The sequence below is a fragment of the Tiliqua scincoides genome, chromosome 7, assembly GCF_035046505.1.
Source record: "Tiliqua scincoides isolate rTilSci1 chromosome 7, rTilSci1.hap2, whole genome shotgun sequence".
NCBI classification, from domain to species: Eukaryota; Metazoa; Chordata; class Lepidosauria; order Squamata; family Scincidae; genus Tiliqua; species Tiliqua scincoides.
Genome location: NC_089827.1, coordinates 2,684,425 through 2,712,297, shown reverse-complemented (window position 1 = coordinate 2,712,297; position 27,873 = coordinate 2,684,425). Strand labels below are relative to the sequence as shown.

General features: G+C 45.5%; 1 protein-coding gene across 3 annotated transcripts in view; it reads right to left on the bottom strand.

Moving 5' to 3' along the window:
• The window catches only part of ITPR2 (inositol 1,4,5-trisphosphate receptor type 2), a 215,222-nt gene that overhangs the window by 56,979 nt on the left and 130,370 nt on the right, over positions 1–27,873 (bottom strand). For all 3 annotated transcript variants that reach the window (XM_066633900.1, XM_066633901.1, XM_066633902.1), the window contains 8 exons: positions 23,091–23,199; positions 22,245–22,432; positions 20,764–20,947; positions 18,627–18,883; positions 17,209–17,409; positions 16,106–16,216; positions 15,046–15,141; positions 13,897–14,016 (listed from right to left, as the gene is read on the bottom strand). In XM_066633900.1, coding sequence (XP_066489997.1) covers positions 13,897–14,016; positions 15,046–15,141; positions 16,106–16,216; positions 17,209–17,409; positions 18,627–18,883; positions 20,764–20,947; positions 22,245–22,432; positions 23,091–23,199 — 1,266 coding nt within the window. The remainder of the gene's footprint in view (positions 1–13,896; positions 14,017–15,045; positions 15,142–16,105; positions 16,217–17,208; positions 17,410–18,626; positions 18,884–20,763; positions 20,948–22,244; positions 22,433–23,090; positions 23,200–27,873) is intronic.

Below are 27,873 nucleotides of genomic sequence, written 5' to 3'. Positions count from 1 at the left end.
TTTGGGATTAAGACCTCATCTTGTGTGGCATGTTTCAACCTAGCAGTCTCCTCTGCAATATCAACCACTATATATATTTTCAACAATGAGGTGAGTTTTATTACATCGCATGTTCCTCTGAGCACTCTATACGGATGCACTGCAGCGTAAGGTGACTTTGGGTGAGGTTGCTTTGAAAGCGGAACTCATAAAAATGGAATGGTGCATGTCATTGCTTCTCAGTAATGTCAGGGTAGCAGCTGTTTGGGTTGCAACTAAAAAGACACCCTCAGCTCCACATTCTTTGCAAACCTGGACAAAAAGTGGACATTTTCTTTCATGTTCATGCAGCTTTTAACAGGGATTCAGAATATCAGAGAGTGCTTTTAATTCCCCTTGGATCCTATATGCAATAGCTCTGCAAAAGGCACTGGGTTATACCGATGTGATTGACAAATGCTTAACACACGCACAATGGGCACAATCTCCTAGGAAGTCCCATTCATTTGAAGGGGGTTGCACAAGGTAACTCTCCAGGGGATTGTGCTCGCTATTTGCAACTGATGCGAAAATTATGTAAAGGGTAATTGAAGCCACTGTATGAATGTACTAGGAGGTTCTGAACAGCTAATCTTGCATCTAGAATCTGGAAGCTCATTCTGTTGATGCAGGCAATGACTTGTTCCTCCACAGCACAAAATGAAGGAATTCTTTCTTAGGTTCCCCTTCTGTAGCTGCTGTTAACTCCAAGAGGGAAATCCCCATACGCATCTACAGGGCCTTCTCTACCAGGATTAACAGCAGCTTCATGGATAGACAGTTTTCACTGGGACCCACACACAGTCCAGTCTTGAGGAGATTAGCCCCGAGGTGGGTGAAGAAAGACCTGGGGAACAGTTCAAGCCCGCAAAAGCGTCCAGCCAGGCTCTTGAGTTATTTCTTCTCCATTTCTAATGATCTGGCCCTCAGGCCTTTGCTTCCTGGCCACAAACACTCTCAGACACAATGCTGATACATATCTGCCCGTAAACACCACCAAAAAATGAGATAGTGAATATTGTGTGTCCACAAAAGAAGAGTGTGCCCAGATTTGTTACTAGCAATTGCAAGGACCCAAATAAGTGGGAAACATTCTAATCCAGGGTGCTCCAATCCCCAGCCGGCAAGCCACATCTGCGCCCCCCCCAAGATGATTTAATCCGGCCTGCATAGTTCCCCAGCCTCTCAGGGCTAAAAACAGCTCCAAAGATGCACTTCCAGGTATATACTACATTCAGCCACCAGAGGAGTATCTGGTGTGCTCCCTGGGGCATTTGGTGGGCCGCTGTGAGATCCAGGAAGCTGGACTAGATGGGCCTATGGCCTGCTCCAGTGGGGCTGTTCTTATGTTCTTATGTTCTTAGGAGCTGGTGGGGGTGGTGGGAGGTGCTGAATGTAGAGGGGGCTGGATGTAATGCAATATACTGCAAATAAATTATTCCATTCCATTCCATTATATTCAGCACCTCTAGTGGCTGAATGAGGCATATACTAGTATATTCTTCATTTAGAAAGGCCTGCCAATATTTTGGACTGATGATCAGCCTGAAGAAAACACAGGTCATGGTTCAGGATGTGGACTCACCTCCCTGCATTACAATCTCTGCACATGAACTGGAGGTTGTCCATGACTTTGTGTACCTTGGCTCAACGATCTCCGACACTCTTTCTCTCGATACTGAGCTAAACAAACGCATCGGTAAAGCAGCTACCACGTTTTCCAGACTCACAAAGAGAGTCTGGTCCAACAAGAAGCTGATGGAACATACCAAGATCCAGGTCTACAGAGCTTGCGTCCTGAGTACACTTCTGTACTGCAGCGAGTCATGGACTCTTCGCTCACAAGAGGAAAGGAAACTGAACGCTTTCCACATGCACTGCCTCCGACGCATTCTCGGCATCACCTGGCAGGTCAAAGTTCCAAACAACACAGTCCTGGAACGTGCTGGAATCCCTAGCATGTATGCACTGCTGAAACAGAGACGCCTGCGTTGGCTTGGTCATGTTGTGAGAATGGATGATGGCCGGATCCCAAAGGATCTCCTCTATAGAGAACTCGTGCAAGGAAAGCGCCCTACAGGTAGACCACAGCTGCGATACAAGGACATCTGCAAGAGGGATCTGAAGGCCTTAGGAGTGGACCTCAACAAGTGGGAAACCCTGGCCTCTGAGCGGCCCGCTTGGGGGCAGGCTGTGCAGCATGGCCATTCCCAGTTTGAAGAGACACTTGGCCAACAGTCTGAGGCTAAGAGGCAAAGAAGGAAGGCCCATAGCCAGGGAGACAGACCAGGGACAGACTGCACTTGCTCCCAGTGTGGAAGGGATTGTCACTCCCGAATCGGCCTTTTCAGCCACACTAGATGCTGTTCCAGAACCACCTTTCAGAGCGCGATACCAGAGTCTTTCGAGACTGAAGGTTGCCAACAACATCTTCATTTAGCCACCAGAGGTGCTCAATGTAATGCAACTTAATGGAAATAAATTATTCCATTACGCTGCATTACTCTAATGCATTGGTTCCCAAACCTTTTCAACTGGCTTGCTTCTGGCCCATTGGCTACGGCTTCGCATTAAGATTGTTAGGATATACAATCCTGCTATATATAACCCCTGCTAATTGGGTAAGAGGCACTTTTTCAGGTGGGTGCTCCTCTTTTTTTAGCAGGGAGAGAGTAACTGGCCCACCTCACCCCAGCACTGTCTGTTCTAGTGGCTGTCTGCTGGTATTCTTTTGCATCTTTTTAGATTGTGAGCCCTTTTGGGACAAGGAGCCATTTAGTTATTTGATTTTTCTCTGTAAACTGCTTTGTGAACTTTTAGTTGAAAAGCGGTATATAAATACTGTTAATAATAATAATAATAATAATAATAATAATAATAATAATAATAATAATAATAATAATAATAATAATAATAATAATAATAATCCTATACATTATATATAGGGTGGCAGGTTATTTGCAAGGATTCCACGGCTCCCTGAGGAGTCCCGGCTCACAGTCTGGGAACCACTGCTCTAATGGCTGAATGCAGAACCTCCACTGGAGCTGATTGCCATAAAGCAGTTAGTGCCAGTCATAAAAGGTGCTCAGACGGCATGCTATCAGCACGCTGCCAGGAACTCTGGCAGGAAGACTGGGACCTTCCTGCCCACATTGTTGCCTCTCCCACAGTTCAGTGGAGCAGGTAAGTTGGTGGGAGAGGTGGGAGGGGTGGGGAGGGGATAGAAGACGGGCAGATCAGGTCCAAGAAGGGGTGGGTTTGGTGGCAGAGACAGACACTGAATCTTAACCTCCTTCCAGGACCTGATCCTGCAGTATGGATCTATGCAGGCCTGTGCCAGTTATTTAGCCAGTGTAGGTCTGAGTAGACCCCCCCCCCCAATGCCATGAAGGTTTACCTCCAGGTAAAGGAACAATTGTTTTCTTAATCAGAGGAGACCTCTGCAACTGTGCCCCCCCCCAAGCAGGATGCAGAGGTAGCCATTTTGGAGAAAGACCCAAGTTATTTCTCTATTTTGGAGAAAGGCTAACATTCTTAGACTTTAGATTTTTCACCATTCTTGATTAGAGCCTCACGCACAACTGAGCCACCAGCTGCGAGTCTGCATCTTGGCTCCACAGTTGTGCAATTTCCTCCCTAGGGAAGGTTGGCCTCGGTCCTTTAATGCTGGAGGTACGAGGTTAAGACATTTTCAACCTGCCAGGCTTTCTAGGCATTTACATTTGAAACTTCTACATAAACACAAACTAGTAGTGTTCTTGCTGATTTATGCTTAATGTTGACATTTAAGTTACTTATTTGACTTATGAATTCGAGTCACTTCCCTCAAGGAACAGCCAAGGCAACAAAGAAAAGGTAAAAGCAATAAAAGTTCCCCCAAAACAATAAAAGCTAAATCTAAGAAAACACAAATAAAATGGAAAATAAAATAAAAACTGGCAAAAGTAGCAATGGCCATCTAAAACCAACAAAAGGGCAGCTTAAGAAATATCCAGGCCATCCACAATATGTATCGGTCCACCAGGAACCATTATGCACCTAGAAAGTATTCCTAAAATAAGAAAAGCGCATACACAGCGCATGGTGTAAGGAGATTCAAGTAGGATCAGTGGTGTAGCTAGAGGGGGTGCAAAGCACTTAGTTTTTCAGGGAGCCTTACCGTGGCATGCAAGCAGTCCCTTCCCCTTTGGAGCCATTCCAGAACATTTGCCTCCATTTTGCTCACCCCGCCCAGAATGGCTCCAAAGGAGAAGGGAAGGGGCTGTTTGCATGCCACAGTGAGGCTCTTTGCAAAACTTAGTGCATTGCACCCCCTCTCGCTATGCCACTGAGTAGGAGCCAAGGAAACCCTTCTGGATTAGCACTCCCTGACATTGGCGCCAAAAAAAGCTTTGCTTTGTAGCTTTCAACTTGGATTTAAGTTGTTTTTTTCTTAAAAGATGTTTACTGTTAGGGCACCGAATTTCTTGACTGGGTTGGCTTAGGCGCCATGAGGGTTTTCTTGCATTGTATGTGTGCGTTTAAACATATGCAAATACAATTACATACACTTGGACTTCAATTATATATTTCATATTTTAGAAATAAATAAATACTTTGGAACAGTTGCAACTATCTGGCCTTATTACTTATTACGTGCAGGGTTGTTCTCAAGAGAGGACAAGGGCAGCAGAGTCAAAGACAAGGGCAGCAACAAGAGTCAAAGACAATGGCAATCTGCCATAGTTTGTACAGAACTTAATGCATCTCACAGGAGGGGGTGGAGTTGGAGGTGGAGGACGCCTCCACCATATCCTAACCCCCTCCCAGGCCTGAATCCGTAAACAGGGCTTCTTAGACTTGTACCCGCAATTTCTCTGGTGCAGATCCAATTTGCTGCATTGAGCAGGCTGGAGCAAATGTTCCTTTACCCCAAGGAGATCTCCAACCTGCTCAATTCCAGTGCTGGATACAGTTTGGGCCACAGGGCCTTGCTGCATCAGTGCTGCATCAGATTTGGCTATGAGCAGCAGATGTAAAAATACAAGTTAAACATTTTTTAAATATGTTTTAAACATTTTTTTTTAATACAACAAAGGTGGCTGAAGGCTCCATCTTAGAAAAAACCCTTCTCCTCCTCTTGTGCAGTAGGGAATGTCTCTTCTAAGACAGAGTCCCTACAACATGCATAAGCACCACTGAAAAAGAATGTATTCCTCCTTCTTTCAGAACTATTGTTTTATTCATATAATGTAAATATAGCTAATCAGCACTTCTTTAATTAGGTGGCAGCCCAACTTATTATCTTTATACTTAGACTGGGTACCTGAGAAATGCAGGTAAAAATTTAATGGGCTAGGGCTCCTCAAATGAGAAAGTAGATGTCTCATCTGTTCCACTGAGCATCATTGAAGTCAACGGATTACACATCTGTCTCTGGGGTAAGTCACAAAGCTGAAAGACAATACTCTAAGGGGGGAAAAGTCAACCAGACGCAGAGAGAAGAAGGTTCTGTGTGCAGCAGAACAGCATCTATGGACATTTATTTAATCTTTCTGGGGCTCATTAGTGTCAAGCCCCTGTTGCAACTTCCATGCTGGATCTTTCGAATGAGCTGAAGGTAGCATTATATACCATTTTAATGAACCTCAAGGTGGGTGATGCACAACCTTGGCTCCCGTTTCAGTCTTCGCACTCCGAGCCAAAATCCCTTGCAACGGCTTTTGATTCTGCTGACGTTTAATTAGCCAGTGTCGTTTTGACACCGTTATCTTGTGCCATCAGGATGATAACTACAAAACAAACAAGCAGAGCATAAAAGTTCTATGACAAGCACCACGTCTGGCAAGCAAGGATGTGGATCCCCAGTGAGCCGTGCTTGTTGGGACCAGTCTGCAGGAGTTCTGTGCTTCGGCATTGCAGTCGATCTGTGTTGCTGCTCACACAGAAATCTGCACACTCAGCAAAGTCTCACATAAACTTGAATCTGGGGTGCAAAATTCCATTTATCTTATAGTTAAGGGGTTGTTTCCCCAAGAGACGAGGAAGAAGGGGAGAAAGTAACTTGCTGGAGAAGATTCCATAATATCACCACTATATTATTCTTTAATTATAATGATAATTATAATTACTGGATCAGTGGCACTTTTTAAGTGGGTGCTCTTCTTTTATTTAGTGGGGGGAGAGTAACTGGCCCTCCTCTCCCCAGCACTGTCTTTTCTAGTGGCTGTCTACTGGTGTTCTTTTGCATCCTTTTAGATTGTGAGCCCTTTTGGGATAGGGAGCCATTAGTTGCTTGTTTGATTTTCTCTGTAAACCGCTTTGTGAACTTTCCGTTGATGATGATGATGCATCAAACATTTGCAAACAAAATTGTCCTAACACACAACCTGGAGCAAATCTCCCACTGAACTATGGTTAAGTAATCTGCCACTCTGATGTTATGGTTACCATCTTGACCAGGATCTAACACAACAATTTAACATGAGTTTCAAAGCCTGGGTGAAAGGGAACCTGCAGTTTTGTTACTAATGAACTGCCTCACCACAATAAAGGGGGGGGGACTGCTCTAGGGAGGGACTGGGTGCAGGAAAGGAATGTGTGATTCTGAAGCTAGTACTTGATTGCACTAGTCCCTATTTTTGCTGCTTGTTAATGAACATACAAAAATGTTCAGTTCGCATGTGCCTATTATTCTAAGGCAGGGGTGCTCAAAGTTTTTGGCAGGAGGGCCACATCATCACTCCGACAGTGTCGGGGGCCGGAAAAAAAAAAAATTAATTTACATTTCAAATTTGAATAAATTTACATAAATAAATATATTGGAGATGGAAAATGAATTAATGAATTCAAGCCAGTTTATGATTCCATTCATCCTGATAAGGGGGGGGGGAGATCTTCATGCCAGTTTATGAACTCATTCATACACACAAACGGGGGGGGGGGGAATCTTCCACACTTTCACACACATACACCCACCTGCTCACCTGCCCCCTCGCCCTCCCTCATTTGCTTGGGCGGTATGTGCTCCTGTCTGGCCGCCCACTCAGCTGCCTGCCTGCTCCCCAGCTGCATGTCTACCTGCCTACCTGCCCTTCCTCGCTAGCTAGGGAGGCATGTGCTGCTGCTACTGCTGCTTGCCAGCCTGCTGGCTGACCAACCAGCCCTCCCTCACTCGGAGGCATGTGCTGTGGGCTGGGCTCCGCTCTCTCTCTCTCTCTCTCTCTCTCGCTCCCTCTCCCCCCCCCAGGTTGCGGGAGGGGAACTGAGCCCAGCTGAGCGGAGTCCAGCCCAGCCCAGGGGCAAGGCAGGGAGACACCTCCCCTTCTCCCCCATGTGGGGGATCTCTCTCTCTCTCTCTCTCTCTCCCGCACTCCCCTGGCTCAGGTTGCAGGAGGGAAGGGAAGCCGAGTGGAACGGAGCCCAGCCCAGCCCAGGGGCAAAGCAGGGAGAGGCCAGCCGGAAAGCGCGCAGGGTCTTTTAAAGTGGGAAGTAACGCGAGATGTGCAAGTTACCTTCCCACTTTAAAAGGCCCTGTGCACCCACTGGGCTTGTCTTTCCTTCGCTGCCACTGAGCTCAGCGGCAGCGAGGGAAAGCAAGGCGCAGAGCTCGTGTGGCGGGCCACTGCAGGCTGGAGTGAGGGCCGAGTGCCCATAGGAGATGGGGGGACCCCCTGGGGGCCGGATGTGGGCCTGCAGCGGGCCGCAAGTGGCCCGTGGGACGGGGTTTGGGCACCCCTGTTCTAAGGCATCACTGCTATGCTAAGAGGGTAGAGCACAACCGACTAGTGGGTCACTTTGTTAGATGATGTAGCATCTACTGGTTTCTGGGATCCTTGCAAAGAGTACTAGATTCGGTGGATGTGGCTCTGATCTCAATCAAGAATGAATAAAGGTCACTTAATATGGATTAATTCGTGACCTAACACCTGCCTGCCACCTCCTCCAGCACAACCTGGGGAACAGGAGCAGTAGCTCTGTGCCTGACAGTCAACTACTGTCAGCTTGGAAAAAAACAGCCAAGCTGGAAGGGTCTGCTGGATCCTGTTCCCACTAGTTCTCAAATGCCCAGAGGCCACATGGGAACGGGTTGGGTTCCCAGGCTGGCAGAACCTGGGGCAATGCAAACAGGCACACTCAGCAGCAAGCAGACGGTCTGCTTCAGTCGTGGGGGGAGGGGGAATTGAACTGCGCCTGTATATTCGCTTTGCAAATTTAACACACATTAGTGGGCAGTAGGGATTGTTATATAAACAGGAGACGATGCAGGACGGAAGTTGGTACTTCCCTGCATCACACCTGCACTCAGGTAGTCAGGTTGCTAAATATGCAAGTTATTTTGTGACGTACTGTATTTGATCAGTCTGTCGTCTTCCTGCTATTAAACAGGGCTCCAGCAAACACATCTACGATACCAAATAACATACTCCTTTCATTCATGATGACTACCAAAGGGAAATATCTTTGGAGTTACCTATTAACTCAGAGTGCTACTGTGTGCTTAAGTAAAAGCATCCAGGGAGAGCCTTTCACCATCATTCAAAATAAACAACCAAAAAAGGCCTCTCTCTTCATTTTAAGAACTTGATCAATGGAAAGGAATGTCCAGCTGTGCCAGGCAAACGGGGGAGGCGGAATCAAGCTGGTGTTTGTTTACAGTGAATACACAGCCGGGATGTCCCACGGTGTTAATTCATTTTCATTAGAGCAGGGGGAGAAAGCGCTTTTCATCGTGCCCCTGAGCCACGAGAAGATGGTTAGGTTTACACAAATGGCCCAGGCTCGTTAACTTTTAATTTCAGATTATTAAAATGACCTATTATTTTTAATATCGCGTTGCATTGAAATACATGTTGAAATGAAAGGACCGAAAGGCACTGAATACGTGTGTGCGCATCAAACTGGGCTCCTGGAAGCCAGGCTCTAAGGCTTAACCTGCGGCACTTGGCAGACTGAGTTGTGAGCACTGAGGGTGCCACCCAGAATGCAGTCACAGCCAGTGGAGCATTCAGTCAGCTGACCCCAGAGTCGGTTTCCGTCTAGCAGGCTCTATAAAGCTCTAGGCCAGGCGTTCCCAAAGGGCACGTCACAACACTTTAGGGCGTCACACTGCACTCGCAGGGATACCACAGGATGCTCTCAGTGGCCCCTCCTACCAAAATCTTGCATGATCCAAGATGGGAGCGCCCAAATTTCACAAGAGCTGTTCTGAGCTGTTACTGAGTTTGTGTGCAACAACAACAACAGGAAACTATTGTACAAGCAACCATTTGGTGACTGACTATACCTCCTCGTCACAATTTTGCCCCATGCTTCGCCTGCCCAAGTCACCATTTCATGCCAAGAGGTCCCAAAGTTCTCAGAAAAAGAAGTAGCATCAGATGACAGGGGAATATAACCCAGACGGTCATTCTGTATTACTGAGCATGAAAGTGGTGGTGGTGGACCAATTTGGCTCGTGTAGAGGATGGCTTTGTGTACCTTGGCTTTGTGTACCTTGGCTCAACAATCTCCGACACTCTTTCTCTCGATACCGAGCTAAACAAACGCATCGGTAAAGCAGCTACTACGTTTTCCAGACTCACAAAGAGAGTCTGGTCCAACAAGAAGCTGACGGAACATACCAAGATCCAGGTCTACAGAGCTTGCGTCCTGAGTACACTTCTGTACTGCAGCGACTCATGGACTCTCCGCTCACAACAGGAGAGGAAACTGAACGCTTTCCACATGCGCTGCCTCCGACGCATCCTCGGCATCACCTGGCAGGACAAAGTTCCAAACAACACAGTCCTGGAACGTGCTGGAATCCCTAGCATGTATGCACTGCTGAAACAGAGACGCCTGCGTTGGCTCGGTCATGTTGTGAGAATGGATGATGGCCGGATCCCAAAGGATCTCCTCTATGGAGAACTCGTGCAAGGAAAGCGCCCTACAGGTAGACTACAGCTGCGATACAAGGACATCTGCAAGAGGGATCTGAAGGCCTTAGGAGTGGACCTCAACAAGTGGGAAACCCTGGCCTCTGAGCAGCCCGCTTGGAGGCAGGCTGTGCAGCATGGCCTTTCCCAGTTTGAAGAGACACTTGGCCAACAGTCTGAGGCAAAGAGGCAAAGAAGGAAGGCCCATAGCCAGGGAGACAGACCAGGGACAGACTGCACTTGCTCCCAGTGTGGAAGGGATTGTCACTCCCGAATCGGCCTTTTCAGCCACACTAGACGCTGTTCCAGAACCACCTTTCAGAGCGCGATACCAGAGTCTTTCGAGACTGAAGGTTGCCAACAACAGAGGATGGTTAGCCATGTTGGGCCTGGGTTTCACCTACGACAACCAATGACATCACCCATTTGTTCCACCAAAAGTAGCAGCCATGCAATCTCCAGCCTAAGCCTTCCCCAACTTCTTGTTTTCTGCCTGACAGTGTGACCACATGAATCATTACCCTCTTTCTTGGTAACCACTCAACAGCAGTGTCCTAATTGCGCATGCTGCCCATGAGCTGTCACCGAAGACTGATTCATATGTCACTGTTGCAGCATGTTCATTGCTTCTGTGTAACAGGGTACACACTGTATCTTTTATGGGTGATTTTTAGAGGCCACAAACTGCAAGGGTGATTTTTGGAGTCCAGACAGCTGGGTGTAGATTGGAAAAAATAATTTTTAAAAAATTAGACAGGAATGACACAGGACAGGTTGTTATTTCCCAGACCGACACCAGAATCAGGGTATTTGTGTCCTGGTCAAATGCACCCTGGACATTTGTGTCTAGATTTATTTTGCATCAGCGTCATTTGCATCCCACTATAACTGGACAACAAACACCATGCTGTATATTCTAAGCCTCTTCTTCTCCCAACCCTAACTCTACCTTTCTATTTTAAAAATTAAAAAGTACATCTACTATAAACATACATATATTGGGACAGGAATGTCCAGGACAGAAAAAGAATGGATGCAAAGTTGGATGTCCAAGACACCATGATCCTGCCACTGAATACCGCATCTCCCTGGGTGCTTGGTGAATCCTTCCCTCATATCACTCATGGATTGGAGCCCAGGACACAGTAGCCGATGAAGGACCAGGTTACTCAGAGAGCAGCTGATGACGTTCTAATGACTCCCACAGCCTTCTATGGGACAAAGTAAGTGAGCTCCCATTTGGGGCACACTTGAGAGGGGGCTCAATTCAGCCTTTACCCCACACACTGGAGCAACTAATGGCAGCACATAAGTTTAGCCCCTGCCCCCATGATATTCATAAGAACGCTCCATTTGCTTCCAGCCAATTGTCGCTTACTCAGGTGGAGAAAGAAAAACAAGATATTGGGGGGGGGGAACCATGCAAAGGGGTCAAAATCTGCACATCACCTTAGGTAGCTGGTGCCCTGGCCAATGAGAATCAGCACCCATGAGAGGAGGATTCAGGGGGTTCACTGTACCTGGTTCTGGGGTCAGAAAGGGGAGCTAGGAGCCAAAGAATGGGGTCTGAAAATTTCCTGTGATTTTACATTTTCTAATTGCACCAGGGCCTATGGGGGGGGGAGTGCAGGGGGGTACATCATATCTGGGCCTGGAGTCAAAAAAGTGGGGCCAGGAGCCAAAGGAGGGGAGCTGGAAATTTCCTGGGATCTCCCAAAAAGCTTGCATATATTGCATAAAGACCAGAACTCACATTTTAGTATAAGCCTACATAGTTTTCTGTATCATCAGTTGTAGAAATTAGGGTCCAATGACTGTATGAAATTATGTTCCAATGGAGAAGGGAATTTTACCCCCTGATAAAATTCCTCTCAGAAGCCCTGCTGAGAATCACCCCCCAGAGGATGCAAATGTCTGTCTGTCCAAGATACAACAGATATATTGCAACCCTTTGCAAAGCCCCAGTGCAATAGACAGGCCACGTGCTCTTTCCCCGTCATGACAACAGATAAATGTTTAGTAGGCAACAAACACTGGTCATTTTCTGTGAATACATTGCTCATCTGGTATGTTTTCTAAGCGGGACGTCAAAGGACATCTCTGCCAATGGTGGGGCGACACACAGGCGACATTTCCAGTTAATCTTCTTCCTCCACCACCCACAATTTTACAGTGGCATGGAAATTATGTTGCACACGCAAAAACTCACAGAAGTGGTTCAACCCTATTATTGAAATGTGAATTTCGCCACTGTCTCTGACCACTGCTGCACGGGTTAGGAAGTTGCTGGGAACAGTCATGTCAGGAAGGAAATAAGGTCAGTTATTTGTGATCTGTAGAAACAGCGACCTAAAATGGCAGATGGAAGGTGGTTGAAATGAGGGGGAAAAAGGCAACAAGAGCTGTGTGAGGAGCAAACAAGAAAAATGACCACCCACTATATCTTGCATTTTGGACAGTAAATATTACATGGGGTTTGTTTTCCTTCGGTGTCTTGTCTTTATCTCATCTTGAACTATGTCGAGCTATCCTATTTCACTGGTTACTTGTGACATATTTATATCTTTCGAAGCACAGAAGGTCAGCCCCTTACAAGAATATCCTTTGCTTCTGGTAAGATCGACCACAAGTAAGGGCAGGAAAGGATGTTGTGGTGGCAAAATGCAGAACTGGTTACTGCTCTTTCAACCAGCAACAGAAACTGAGAGTCTGGGTGCCCCCAGAATAAACTGTTGGGGCACAAGCCTGTGATAGCCAAAAGAGGAACTCAAGTCTAGTTTCTGAAGCTGTTTGTGATCAGCAAAGGGACTGCAAAGAGAAGTCCGTGGCCAAACTACAAAGCAGGAAATGCTCTCCTTGGGACAGAAAAAGCCAAACTAAACTATTATTATGGCGGGCTTGCAGAACTTGTGATTCACCACACTGAACACTGCCTAGCCAAATGCTGCTAAAGGCCTCCTAGGTATTTGCCAACTCTTCCATTTTTTTTTTCTTTAGACCTAGGCAGGAATCAAAACGAAGAAATGAAATTGCTGTCCATAGCTAGTGGGCTGCATTTAGCTTGTTGGTCTTGGGCTGTGCAATTAGTGAAAGCAGACCAAGGAAGATGGTGGAGATGAGGTCACCCAAGAAAGCCCTGCACGGCAAGCCCCAATGAAGAGATGCACGTAGATGGAAGTGTCATATCCTTCCAAGATCAGAATGACTGCAAGGAAACATGTGGGAAGAAACAGTCAAAGGCTGCTTTTCCTATGTCCCAAATAAGAGTATTTCATTAACAGATGAATAGGCCTGGATACACTATGATAAATGTTCCTGCTTGCCTTTAAACCCAGTTTCATGAAGCTAATTGGGCAGTCACTATCTTTCAAATTCTTCTTCAATACCTTCACATTCTTCAGTAGGACAAAACAAGAAGTTGGGACACTATCCAAACTCACCAAAAAAATAACAAGAACAATGGAATTACATGTGGTATAAGACTTATTCTTGAAATAAAGGCATGTGTCAGGACAGTGAGATAATATACCCAGAGGAAGTCTATTAATAGCTTTGTCAGGTACCCAGTGGACAGGTCCACTGTTTGATTAGAGATATTCAAACTCATCTGGCTCAATCCAGAATTGAGCTGGACTAACCAGAGTCAGAATCCAGTTCAGCAACAATGACCTAAAATGGCAGATCATTTGAAAGCCATTCCAATCTCCACGATGTTGTCACCAGGAGTGCCACAGGGTCTGAATCTATTCCCCCTGAATGCCCAGCGTGTTCCTGTGTGCTTTTCCCAGGACGCTGGGCATACAGGTGAATGCTGTAGCAGCAACCTGTATGTATTGAGAGAGGGAAGGGAAAACAGAAGGAACGTGACAACTTGTTTAGGAACACAGCAATCCTCCATAATCTGTAATATACTGGAGTTTGCATGACATACTTTTTCACTCTTTAGAGTATTTATCAGACAAGACAGTGGCATACATACCTGGTGTGCTAGTATGTAGATATTATGACAAACATCTTTTGGGGAAACACTGTCATCAGCGGTCTCCTCCTCGTGATCACTCTCTAGGCCCTGATTATAGGCATTCTTCATCACGTCTACCTTTAAAACACACAATCACCAATTGATGGATGCCAACAGTGTGTTAGTTAACTCAACAAGGCCCTGCTCTCCTATTTTGTCACTGTCACCACCACCACTGCCAGAAAGGGACTGATCAGGAAAGGTCTAGAGGAGGGCATCTGGGGAGCTGGCAGGGGCCTACGAGAGATCTGATGGTTTGAAAAGATTGTCTCTCCTACATGCTGGGTGTTTTTAAACCCCAAACATTATGTTCTTCTCCAAGCACTAGCCTGGAGAAAGTTCCACAACATTCCTAATTTGGGCATCTTTTATAAGTACACTTAAGAGACACTACCTAATTACAAATAATTCCCTCCTGAGAACAGTGAGAAAATTTGGAACAAAGGTTGGTTCTTAACAAAAATAAAAGGGTAACAGAAAACATCTAACAAAGAAGTGGACAGTAGAATTCCTCATTTTCAGACTGCTGATCAGTAGGAGTATCCATCTGCTTGCCTCCAGAGGTATAAATAATTTGTAAATGTCAGGTAATCTTTCCACCAGCAACATCACATAGCTCTGGGATTTCCTCATTACACCCCTCCCTGCCCTCCCCAAGTCCTGCACGACCTGGCGGGACCTTACTTGCCCCATTGGGCACTCCTTGTGGATGCAGTGCCAGCAGGATGGTGCAGGCCTTCCCGCCAGCGCTTACTCACCAGGTGTTGCAACACGCGCCACCTTAGGGTTTATGGCACCTTAGGCCATGTTTGGGACACCTTAGGCCAGCACAACGGTCGCTGCGCCAGCATTGGTCATGAATCGGACTGAGCCATCAGTTAAGAAAACAATTAGCGAAAAACTGATTGGAATGAATAAAAATAATGATGTCACAAAGACAGATCTCATGCATCCTTGACCTGTTTAAAGACCTGTTTGTGAATCAGTGCTAACCTCTTGATATGCCAAGTAGTCATTGTTTAGCTGCTAAAACCACAATTATCAAATCATTTTTTAAAAGCGGTATTTTCAATCATAGCAGTTATGAATATACATATATTTGCTTACCAGCTCTCTCGGTCTCATGTTGAAAAGTATTCTTTCTGCATTTTCGCTGTCATGCCTGCTTTCCATAATAGCTAGCAAAAGCTTGGAGGCATTGTTCTGAAGACACAAAACCAGATTAAGGCAGAGATCATATCTGTTTCATGGATGAATGGCCTTTGCTGTTGCAACTGAGATTACTAGGAACACTCTTTTTATTAGACAAGCTCCTTGCATCTTTTTTTGGTTTTATGGAGGACATGATATCAATGCAGTACTTAAACGAAAGAATACTTAAGAAGAAAACGAAAGAAAGAAAGAAAGAAAACAAAAGAAGAAAGGTATTTAAACAAAAGCATGTTCTCAAGTGTGTTACTAAATGCGTACCAGAGAAGTATGTTTGCATGTCTGCTTCACACCCAATTCGCCACTTCACATATACAGAGACGTGCAATATAGAAATTTAATGGGCCCTTATTATTTGCAGGCTCGGCACCTGGGATTTGAGTATTCGTGGATGCTGAGCCTACAGCTGGAGGGTCTCAGAAGACCTCCTAGACATGAATGGAAGTCACTGGCATGAACCGGAAGTGCTTGCCAGTCATGTCCAGGAGGCTTCTGAGGAGGCCTGGAGGCCGTGTGTGACCTCCAAAGGGTCAGGTACAGCTCCCAGGTAAGTAATTGTGGTACTGTGCCATTCCCCCATGAATTATCTGTGGAATTTGGTATTCACAGAGGGTCCTGGAACAAAGGCCCTGTGGATACCGAGGACCCAGCGTATACATTTTCATAAATGTTGGCCCAAAATATGGTATCTGCAATACACATTGGCAATAGGAGCCAGAATGTGAGCAGACAGGCAGCCTTCTCCCATACCAGGATAAACACGTTTGCAAATGTGTACACAAACCTCATGTAAAAGTTATACAGTACTACGCAATGAGGGCAAGTGGGTCCGTGTCCATCCACAAGCTGAGTCCATGCCTGCAGGTTAACCCTCAAGTCCAGTGCTGAGATGTTTTGTAAGCGCAACAGTTCAAGCTGCAGTAAGATACTTAATGGAGCAGGTAATTAAATTCTGTACCTTCAGTTGAAGAACTAGGTCCATGCGGTATTTTCCAAGAGGGTTGATATCATTCAGGATCAAAGCAGTGATAATATCTATGCCATTAGATTCATGTGTAGCTATGCAGGTCTAAAAAACAGACATTAATAAACAAACCAATGCTATATGCAGACAGTGCAAATATTCATGCATAAGTAGGCTTCCCTATATAATGATCCCTCATGGCCAAAAATGACTGGTAGTTTCTGAGCCAGTATCTAAACACAAAAATGAATGGAAGTCTGACCAACCCAAGAGCTTATGAATGGGTCATGACAGATTCTCATTCTCAAAAATTGGGTCCTGGTGCTAAATGTGTTAGAACCACTGATTTAAAGGATCCATATTCCACCTTTTCTTCTGAATAGTGCTCAGGTATATATTATGGTCACAACCCAGGCACAGTTAAGCACTTTTAAGCCTCATTTATTTTTCACATAACTTTCCAGTTGAAATGAATAGGATGAAAAGTTTGGCTGGGTCAAATCTATATCATACAGCATTCATGTTTGATACTCTGGTACCGAAGAAGGTTTCGCTGCATGGAAATGGTTTTGCTATGTTTACAATTACATTAATTGTGTTGGAACATCTTGAAAATCATATCATGTTTTTAAACTCTTTATTTCTGCACTGCCCCATGGTGGGTTAGGTTCTAAATATTGAGATCTCAATCCAAAACCTTTAATTTTTTGCCAACCTGACATTCTCCATACTATACATTGCTAAAACGTGTATAGAGTGTAACCAAGACATCTGTTGGAAGATTAGTAATGAGAAAAACTGAGAAATATCTGTTTATTTGTTTCATTCCAAATTGAGCTTTTGTCTTGTGCTTCCGTGTAGATACAAGCACATCCTACTCTCTTGATCATCACTGTTTACATACCAATGCACCTCTATACACAAACAAATGGCTTTCATTAAGTAAAACTAACACGGTTATGGATGGAGCATAAAACATTAATATAACTGTATAATGATACTAAGCAGTTCATTGCAATTTTCCTGCAAGTTTCTTGTGGCTTTGAAGTATTCTGCATAAAGGACATTCATGGCAGGGTCCTTCCTCACCAGCCTACCTGGTTTTCATGGCACGGGCCTTGGCAATATTCCGTCAAGCTTTCCAGTGTCTGGTTCACCAGAGCGACATTCTTCTCATTGATATACAGGCCCAAAAGTCCTAGCCCACCAGTTGTACTTCCACAAATACAATCCAAAAACTGAAGTGTCTCACATACTAGGTTGTAATTGGTCTTGTTGTTCTGATTTCTTAAAAAGTTCTGTAAAAAGAGGAGAAATGATATAATGCTTATATGGAAATAAAATTAGTCATATTGGCTTAATTCAGGGCCCAATCTTGAGTCTCATGCGCTGGTTCACCACCAGCATGCACTGTTGCCAACATGCCATAAGGCACATTTGTGAGCCTTACCATGGAGCTAGCCCAGCACCGGAGCTAGACCAGCACGAGCCTGCGCTGAACCAGCATCAGTGCTGGGCCTGCAGTCCACCACCAGGCAGGGAACCAGAACTGCTGAGAGGTGGAGAGATGAGTGCGGGCGTGGGGGGAAGCAGGGAGGAGGCGTTCTGGGGTGGGGGGAGGGCAAGGAGGAAGTGTGTCAGGGGAGGGAGCCGGGTAGGACTGGCAGAGCTCAGCTCCACTGAATCCAGAGCCCCGTGTCAAGACGCATGGCCCCACATCGGATTCCTTGATTCTACACTGGCTAAATAGCCACCACAGAATAAAGTAGCCCCCTTTCCCGTGGAAGGGGACAAAAGTCCTCTTCCCCTGAGGAGCCAGTAGCAACTGCCGGCATGCTTAGGATGCTGCAGAAGCTATTTTTGGTGCCACAGCAGCCCCAAACACCGGGCAGTTCAGGACTGGGATTTCAGTCATCAAGCCAAGCTGTGGCCACAGACATTTAATAATTATGGTTTGGTGTGATGACTGAACTGACAAACCATGTTTTTCATAACTTGCAACCCCAAATCAGAAAGCCTGGTTTGAAGTGAGTTTGCAGGTCATGGTGTGGATATCTGAATTGATGTTAGGGCTGTTGCATCACCTCGAGAGTCTTCTACACTCTTCAGGAGTGAACTTACTAAGCTGAGTGGTAAACAGATGGAAAGCAAAAGCATACAAACTATTTTGTTAAAAGAAATCTCCTCCCACCCTTTTGCTCCAACATGAGCAAAGTGGCTTACAACAGACCCCTCACTGGTCTCAGCGTAACAATAAAAAAAACTGACACACTGAATTGACTGTACTTTTCAAGTTAACATCTATAGATGAGGTTTTCGTCAAATGTATTTTGGTGTTCAGTTTCATTACTGCTTAGGAGAGCAGACACGGGTTAAAACATCACAGAAGGACAGATTTTCCTCCTAAACGTAGCCTTCAATATTTAGGACCTGACCACAGAAAGAGATCCAGCTCTGTGACTACATCTCCCTGACCAGAGTTAGAAATAAAAAGCTACCTACTCAACAAGCATACCTGCAGCTCTCGATTGTGGTTCTCACATAACAACTGAAGAAACCTCAGTATTGGCTGCATGATGACAATGGCAGAGCTCATGGTCATTTCTTCGGAAGATTTTTCCTCCGTGTTGGCTGTGTCTGTTCCTGCATTCATCAGATCTATTTCTGGATCCATTCCTCTGCGGTATACACAGTAAGCCTTGGAGGTGGCTGTGGAGGCTTCTGTTAATTGCCCTTTCATGCCTTCTTTCAGATGCAGGTTCGAGTCTCTTACTACAGATGAAGGGAGGCAACATAATCAACAAATATAAACGGGGGGAAGGGCTGGGTTAGTACAACTCAATATTTTCTAAACCAGCAGTGCAATCCTGTATCTACCCAGTAATGTAGTTGTGTGTGTGTGGGGGGACGGACGGACGGACGGACGTTAAATATTGCAGGCACCGCAATGGGATGGGTAAGCTGCCCCTCCCACTAACCAACAGAGCGATTCTGGGTCGCAATGGCAACATGTAGGAGATGCCTTTTGTTTCAGTAAGCACTGGCACATTGCTGTCGCTGCCTGGAATGGTTCCAGTGGTGGGTGGGAGGGAAGTTTTACTGCGGCGCCTGCAGGATACCATTTTGCCCCTCAGCTACATTTTGCCCCATTTTGCCAACCCTAGCCCCCCATCTATCTACTTAGAAGTAAGCCTCATTGAGTTTAATAGGACTTACTCCTAAGTAAGTGTTCCAGTAAATGCGTACAGGATTTACCCACTGGACAGGGCCCAGTCACAAAATTGCTTTAAACTGGAATTAGGATACCTGCAGAGTTGCCGATTCCCACATGAAGTGCCCAGTAAAGTACAATGTAAGTAAAAATCTACCTTTTAATAAAATCTTTGAAAGAGTTGTGCTGTACTGCGCTGAACTGTGGTGTACTGAGGAAAAATGGCTGAGGACAATTGGCTAAATGCGGTTATTTTTACATGGTTCTGTTATTGAGTGGACAGTAATTGGTTTTGTTTTATTGTAATTCTACAATGTTTTTACAATGTGTTAGGAGAGCCAGGATGGTGCAGTGCTTTGGGAGGTGGACTTAGACCTAGAAGATCCAGGTTCAAATCCCAGCTCAGCCATACAGCTCCCTGGGTTACCTTGAGCTAGTCACTATCAGGCTCACCTACCTCACAGGGTTGCTATGAGGACAAAAAGGAGGGGTGCAACACCCTGAGCTCCTTGGAGATAGGGCAGTACAGGCTGAGTCTCCTTATTCGGGTGGGTTCCGTTCCAAGCACTCATGTGGATGGCAAAAAACGGACTATAGCAAATCAATTTAAAAAACAAAGTTTCTTTGCTCTGGTGATTTAAAAACAGCCTTGATGACCTTTGTGATGTAAGATAAGAGTCATTAAGAAGACAATCCATCAATCAGTCCTCCAAGCGCTTCACTCAGCCCCTTCCTTCACCAATGCAAAGTGATCACCTTTCTTTCACATGCTCAGGGGAGGGAGGGTCCCCTGGAGAGAGAAGGATTGATGGATTGTCAGCCAGCTGCCCCCCCCAATTAAGGAGGCTATTGTTAAAGGACTGTTCAGTTTTTTAAACTGATTTTGAAGGGATGCATTTTCACCCTTCTCCAGGGATCAGCACATTCCTTCTCATTTGCAGTGGCCATTTGTGTTGAGTCAAATCCGTGTATAAATAGGCTGAACCTGTATAAAAATGTGTTAAATAAAATATACTATGTCAAATTCTATTGTTATTCATCTTGTATGCTTGATATCAAGCACATTTTAGCAGGGGGAGAGTAACTGGCCCACCTCACCCCAGCACTGTCTGTTCTAGTGGCTGTCTGCTGGTATTCATTTGCATCTTTTTAGATTGTGAGCCCTTTTGGGACAGGGAGCCATTTAGTTATGTGATTTTTCTCTGTAAACCGCTTTGTGAACTTTTAGTTGAAAAGCGGTATATAAATACTGTTAATAATAATAATAATAATAAATATATGATATAAATATGTTTTTAATACATAGTTTTTAATGAAATCCCACCAAATACAGAAGAGCTCTTCCAGCCATGCTTTTCAACCACCTGCTATTTAACCCAGCTGTTCAGAGTCTGCAGTGAAATCTCTATCAGTGATGAAATATACCCTTAGTTCTCTTTACCTCTGTTCTTTCGAAGGGACACAGTCAGGTCACTGTCATCATCCTTCTTTTTGCTACCCAAATCAATAGTGTTTACTGTGACTGTAGATCGGATTTCCTGCTGGGCCGTTTTCGTTCGGTCATACAGAACTTTGAAAAACTTTTCAGACTTTTTCTGCTCATTCAGTTGCTGATAAAAGGAATACTGGGGGGAAAAAATGAGATTCCTCTACCTTAGTAATAGGGGAAATTGCCCTTTCATGACACTAGAAGCAAACACACACATACACACAGAGCAGGTTGCAGTCTTGCAAAAGGGAACTGAGGAAGTTTGCGATATTCTTGGATTTGCACATTCAAGGGTTGCAAGGAAGAAACTGCTATTAATTATGACAACCAGGCAGCAGGAAAACTGCAAGGATTACAAACTGGTTATTTCTATCGCAGCTTCCCATTTAGCTGTCACTTAGGCCTAGACCAGACAATAGTGGCATGTATAGGGCATGGCAAGCAGGGCACCTGCCCTGGACGTCATGTGAAGGGGGATGACACTGAGCAGAAGCTTTTCAACCAACTTGTGGCTTTTGCTGAGCTGCTACAGGCCCCTGAGCACAGCACTGTGCTTGAAGGTTTGCAGCGCTTGGCAGAAGCCAAAAGTTAGCCGGGACTTTAATTGACCCCTGGCCAGGCCCAAGGAAACTTCTGGCTCCTTCCCTGAACATCAAAAGAAAGGGGAAGAAAGACAGAGGTGGGTGGGTGGAGGAAGGGGCAGGTGAAGCCATGGATGGGGCTTCCCTACCCCTCAGGATGGATGGGCGGGAAAGCCAGATACGAGCAAGACCAGCCCATGTAGACATCACCTCTCCCTGCCTTGGATCTGGTTGTCAAGCAGCAATAGGGAAGACTTCCAAGAAACCGTGTCTAGGACAGCAGTGCAGGAAGTGGACACCTTTTCCCCCCAGATATGTAGAGGAGCCACATCACAACTATAGGCATGCCTATTCAGAAGTAAGTCGCTCTGTGTTAAATGGGGCTTACTCCCAGGAAAGTGTGTATAGGTGAGGCTCAGCATGAAGGGACTGCTACTGTCCCAATCCAGTCCTTCTCAAACTTACTGGATAGGAGTAGCACTAAGATTAAGCCCTGACCAAAGCCAGGCTCTGGAAGAAGATAGCAGGGTGAGCCCTGGCGGGCACAACCAGAACAGTCAGGCCATGCTGGAACAGGACGCACCCTAGTTCAACCTGCAGGCACCTGCCCAGCCGTCCCACACTGGGCACTAATCCGATGTGCAAACCAATGTTTGAACACTTGCAAGGGTGCTTAAAGAAAAGCCATGCTCAGTCCTAGCAGGAAGTACCACACCAGCTCCTGCTTGTACATATGTCAGTCTGCACTCTGATGATGCCTTCATAGATCTATTATTATTAATATTATATACATAAAAGCCTAATGATGATGATGATGATGATGATAATGATGATGCAACATCAAATCAATACCTGAATTTGTGTGTTTCCCCCTTCAAGCAGTGCAATACCAAGCAAGATGGCTTCGGAGAATATCCTGTCATTCTTTGTACTAACTATGACATCTGTGACAAGTTCTGACGCTCCTTCTTTATCCAGAAGGCACTGAATATCGTGCATTGACACACCCGACTTATCGGAATCCTGGCCTGAGAAGCCACCTGGAATAGGGAGAAATGCAGGTCTACAATCCATTTTTTTAAAAAAATCATTTTGAAATAAAACCATTCACAGCTAAGTATCATTTCCTGATGCTTCCACATTCCAAATTTGGAAATGCAGGCACACCCCCCCCCCATATCCATGGATTCAATTATCTGTGGTTCTCCAAGTCCCCCCAACACACTCATTACCTTCATTACCTAGTAGGCAAGCGGGTGGTTCAGGCCTGGGAGCGGGGTGGGGACGGCAAAGAAGGCCTCTGCCATATCTTAACCCACCTGGAGCCTGAAAGCCTTACATGGGGCTACTCAAACCTGAGCCAGCAAATGGTGCAGATCCAAGTAGCCCCATTAAGCAGGCTGGGAACTGACATGGGGTAAAGGAACAAATGTTCCCTTATCCTGAAGAGACCTCCAGCCTGCTCAATTTTAGCACTGGATACAATGTGAGCCATTTGGCCCCACTGCACCAGCGCTGAAAAGGATTGGTCTCTAAGTCACACTGAAGTCAAGTGATTAATATGTTTTTAGCAGTGAATAACTTTTGCTGGATTGTGCCCACATTACACTTACAAATGAACCACATATGCCTTACTAGAAAGGCAGTAGTGTTTCATGTACTTGTCTCAAAGATGCCTTTTAAAAAAGACTTGTTTACCTCCTCCTTGAGTAGTTTTGCCGTAGTTACTGGAGAGTGGGCCATTGACGCTGCTCCCAAAGTCACCTTTAAAATAGCGATTAAGAAGTATTTTTCTCAGGTTGCTGCCCTGTAATACAAAGATAGACACAGTGTGAAAAACCCACATATATAAACATATATTCTTTTACACACACACGCACGCACACCACCTGGACCTCTGAATGGCTCTTTTCTGTCATTATCTTTCATTTAGGAATTATCATTATCCACCAGCATTAGGGCCCAATCATAAAGGAATGTCCGTTGCATCGTGGAAGCATCCGAGAGGAGACGGGAATGCGAGCAGCTTCACAAAGTACTCAGAAGTGGGAAGCGCAAAAGCCCAAATCTCTTTCACAGCTTCCACACCACGTTTCCTACCTAACATCCAAAGAGGATCTCAGATGCCAGACCTGGCCTGAGACATTTACCCAACTGAAAAAGAAAATCAAAACAGTGCCCCAAGTGGAAAAAGCAAACTAAAGCATAATTGCCCCCTCCCAAAATCTGCTCCGTGAGACAGGCTGCTCCCTCCTTCTCTAAATAGCTCCAACTGTTTTACATGTATACTGTAGATAAATTAGTTCCATGCACATTTGCATCTCCCACAGCAATCTGCAGAAGGGATGCACACATTCTCTGTTCAGGAAACACAACGAGTGCTTGAGAAGCAGCTGGTACCCCAGGACAAGTACCCATAGAAAGAGAAGAAGCCATGTAATGAAGGGGCATCACACACGGATATAACTTCTGCTACTGTGCAACAGTTACTGCCAATTGTGCAGTTTTCATAACTGTGCAAATCACGGTGGCCATGAACACAGCCTCCCTAGGACAGTGGTTCCCAAACTTTTGAGTGCCACAACCCCCCTCATGCTTTGTGCTGGGTTCCAACACAATGTTCAGATCTGCTCCCAGAAGTCTTACTTCAGTACCAGTGGTACTTGAGGTGATGTCTGGTGGTACTCGTGGGACCCCTGGATACCTGCCGCACAGCCGCGAGACCAGGGACACAACCTATAACAGTGGTGGGAGGCTCCAAAGAATGCTTTTCCACACCCAAAAGCCCTCCTGTCCACTCTGAGCCTCTTACTGGTGTTTGTCATGCGGCATCTGACCTCCCAACCCAGAAGTAACTGGCAATGATGTTATCACCAGTTACTTCCAGCGGTACTTTGAATAGTTAGACCATGTGAAGTGGTCCAGTGGAGGCCAAATGTTGAGAAGCACTGCCTTACTTGGAGTCCCTGAAGACTGCTTCCAGGTTGCACCAGCCCTTGACCTCAGAATGCCTCCCAGATATGACAGATAGTCATGGAAGCAGAACAGAAGTAAACTACAAGCAGCTTCTGTGAAATTGAATGAACTTCTGGTCATGTCTGGGAGGCATTCTGAGGTATGCAGTGGCCAAGGGAGTGGGTCATGGATTGACATAAGAACATAAGAACAGCCTCACTGGATTAGGCCATAGGCCCATCTAGTCCAGCTTCCTGGATCTCGCAGCGGCCCACCAAATGCCCCAGGGAGCACACCAGATAACAAGAGACCTCATCCTGGTGCCCTCCCTTGCATCTGGCATTCTGACATAGCCCATTTCTAAAATCAGGAGGTTGCGCATACACATCATGGCTTGTACCCCGTAATGGATTTTTCCTCCAGAAACTTGTCCAATCTCCTTTTAAAGGTGTCTAGGCTAGACGCCAGCACCACATCCTGTGGCAAGGAGTTCCACAGACCGACCACACGCTGAGTAAAGAAATATTTTCTTTTGTCTGTCCTAACCCGCCCAACACTCAATTTTAGTGGGTGTCCCCTGGTTCTGGTGTTATGTGAGAGTGTAAAGAGCATCTCCCTATCCACTCTGTCCATCCCCTGCATAATTTTGTATGTCTCAATCATGTCCCCCCTCAGGCAGCTCTTTTCTAGGCTGAAGAGGCCCAAACGCCGTAGCCTTTCCTCATAAGGAAGGTGCCCCAGCCTTGTAATCATCTTAGTCGCTCTCTTTTGCACCTTTTCCATTTCCACTATGTCTTTTTTGAAATGCGGCGACCAGAACTGGACACAATACTCCAGGTGTGGCCTTACCATAGATTTGTACAACAGCATTATAATATTAGCCGTTTTGTTCTCAATACCCTTCCTAATGATCCCAAGCATAGAATTGGCGCGACCCAGAAGCAGCCTCCGGAGACTCCAAGTAAGACTTTTGGGAGCAGATTTGAGCATTGCGTTATGACCCATTGCACACTGAGTCAGGACCTACAGTTTGGGAAATGCAGCTCTAGGAGCATTGGTTCTGGCAAATGGTGTCTCCAGGAAACTGCTGTGAAGTGAGTGTACTCTCAAGGGTGTGGGGCGGCAGTGGCACAGATAGAGGGGGTGCAAAGCACTACGTTTTGCAGGGAGCCTCACTGCGGAGTGCAAGAGGCTCATCCCCCCCTGAGCTATTCCAGGCTGGAAGAGCAAAATGGAGGTGAATGTAGGGAGGCAAATGCCTCCGCTTTGCTCTAGTGACCTGTAGCTTGAGCTTGCCCAATGGTGCGAAGACAGACAGCTTAGAATGCCACCATTTTGTTCTCACGTACCAGAATGGCTCCAAAGGGGAGGGAGAAGGGCCTCTTGCATGCTGTGGTGAGGCTACCTACAGAGTGCTTTGTACCCCCCTCTAGCTATGCTACTGGGGGGGCTAACCTACTCATGAGCCAACACTAACAACTTGCTGAACAGGATGTCAGCAGTGCAAAAGTGTGGAAGTGCTAGGAATAAATAGTGGAGTGTCTTTATTTTTCCTGCCCAGGAATAAAGTGAGCTGCGATCCCTCTGTACTTGTGACTATGTTTAGAACCAGTGGCCAGTGGCCAAAGAGCTACTCTGTGCATGCCCAATGGGCTTTGTGATTCCGTCTGAAGTCTGGACCTCCTGTGCTGGATTGCAAAAAGTTGTTATATTCCTTCCAGTTTCCAAAGTTGTTTGTCATACAACATGAAGGGCAGTGAGTCCAAATCCACATTAGGGATTAGGCACTAGTACTGAGGTTCATAGGGGCCTGCTTGGTGCTGACAGCTACACAACATTCCAGGCCAGCACATCCCAGAATACACCAGTGGGCAATTTATCCATTAGAATCTCTTGCTCCAAGTCAGAAAATTGACTCATCTCTTCTGGAATATGTACACAGCTACAGGGTGCACCAAAACGGACTTGCTAAAAACTAGCACCATCATGTGCAACCGCAAACCAACCCCAGGGGAAGCAACAGTTCCATGAAATCATCATTCCTGTCATGCTTCTCTAGTTTTGCAGATGGACAGTCTCTGCTGTTCCAGTCAACACACACCACCACAATGGAACTTCAGACTTACCACAAATATGAATGCATTTCAGAGTGCAGACATTGTCTAAATGCAAAGGCATAAAAGGGACCCTGCCCTGAAAGGTTATTTCCATTATTTAATATACCACATTTTATATAACACAACTCACTAAGAAGCTCGGGGCAGCTACATGGTTATTCCCTACCTCAATGTTTCTCAAACTGTGAGTCAGGACCCACTAGGTGGGTTGCAAGCTAATTTCTGGTGGGACCCCATTCATGTCAATCTGTATTTTTATATATATATATTTGACTTGATGCTACCATGATATGTGACTCCATTTGGGGAAATGCTACAGCTCTGTACTTTTAACAGGCTACAACGTATATGCTTTTAACAAAGATAGTCAATGAGGTTTATTCCCAAGTAACTGTGAATAGGACTGCAACTTTGGGATGTCTAAATAGATCAGCAACTGCTTGGGAGGGTTCTTTATTCTAAAATAAATGCGTAAACTTATACTTATTTGCAAATTGATTACAACAATATGATTTTTCTGTACGGGGATGTTAAAAAAATTGCCCGGCTTGATGATGTCACTTCCGGTCATATTAAACACTTCCACACATCACTTCTAGTGGGTCATGACAGATTGTCATTATAAAAAGTGGGTCACAGTGCTAAAAAGTTTGATTACCACTGCCCTACCTCATCCTACACAAGTAATCTTTTGTCACTGTTAAATTTGCAGGGCCTTAACATTTATAATGACCTGCGTCCAGCTGTTTTCAAACTTTATGTTTTCAGGGAACACTTATCACATCTATTAGTTTGCTGAATAATCCACCATTTCTACTGCAGAAACTCTGCATTGCGCAGAATATTCTAGAAAGTCTTCTAGAATGTACATTCATTTCATGATGACCACTCAGCTGACCTTTTGTGGCTCACGATCCCTCTGCATGAATTCAGAGTGTACCATAGAGAACATCTAAGCAGCTGTGTGCTTCAGAAGAAGACAAGTAGAGTTGGGAAATCTGTCTTTCAGGGAAACTCACTTTACTAGACATGTCACTTAGAAACCCTGGAGTTCCACAGAACACTCAAAGTTACTGATTTGTGGTTAAAGAAATAAACAGTGATTGCAAGAAAGCCAAAATATACTACGCTAATGAGCTCATCAGAAAGTGTCTATTCAAACTGAGAAATATGAACTATCCCCATTTGTGGTCAGGGGATGGAATGACTTCTGTAATTCTTAACAGTATACGGGTGTGAAATGTGACTAGCGCTCAGCTGACTCACAGGACAAGACATAGCATGGCTTTGAAGAGGCAGCATAACAGTCCTATTGTCAACCATTAATGCCATTCTTTTCTCTCTAACAATAGCTGCAAGGGGACAAGGACAAAGACAACAGTCCTTGGTAAATGATTGTTTTTTCCAAA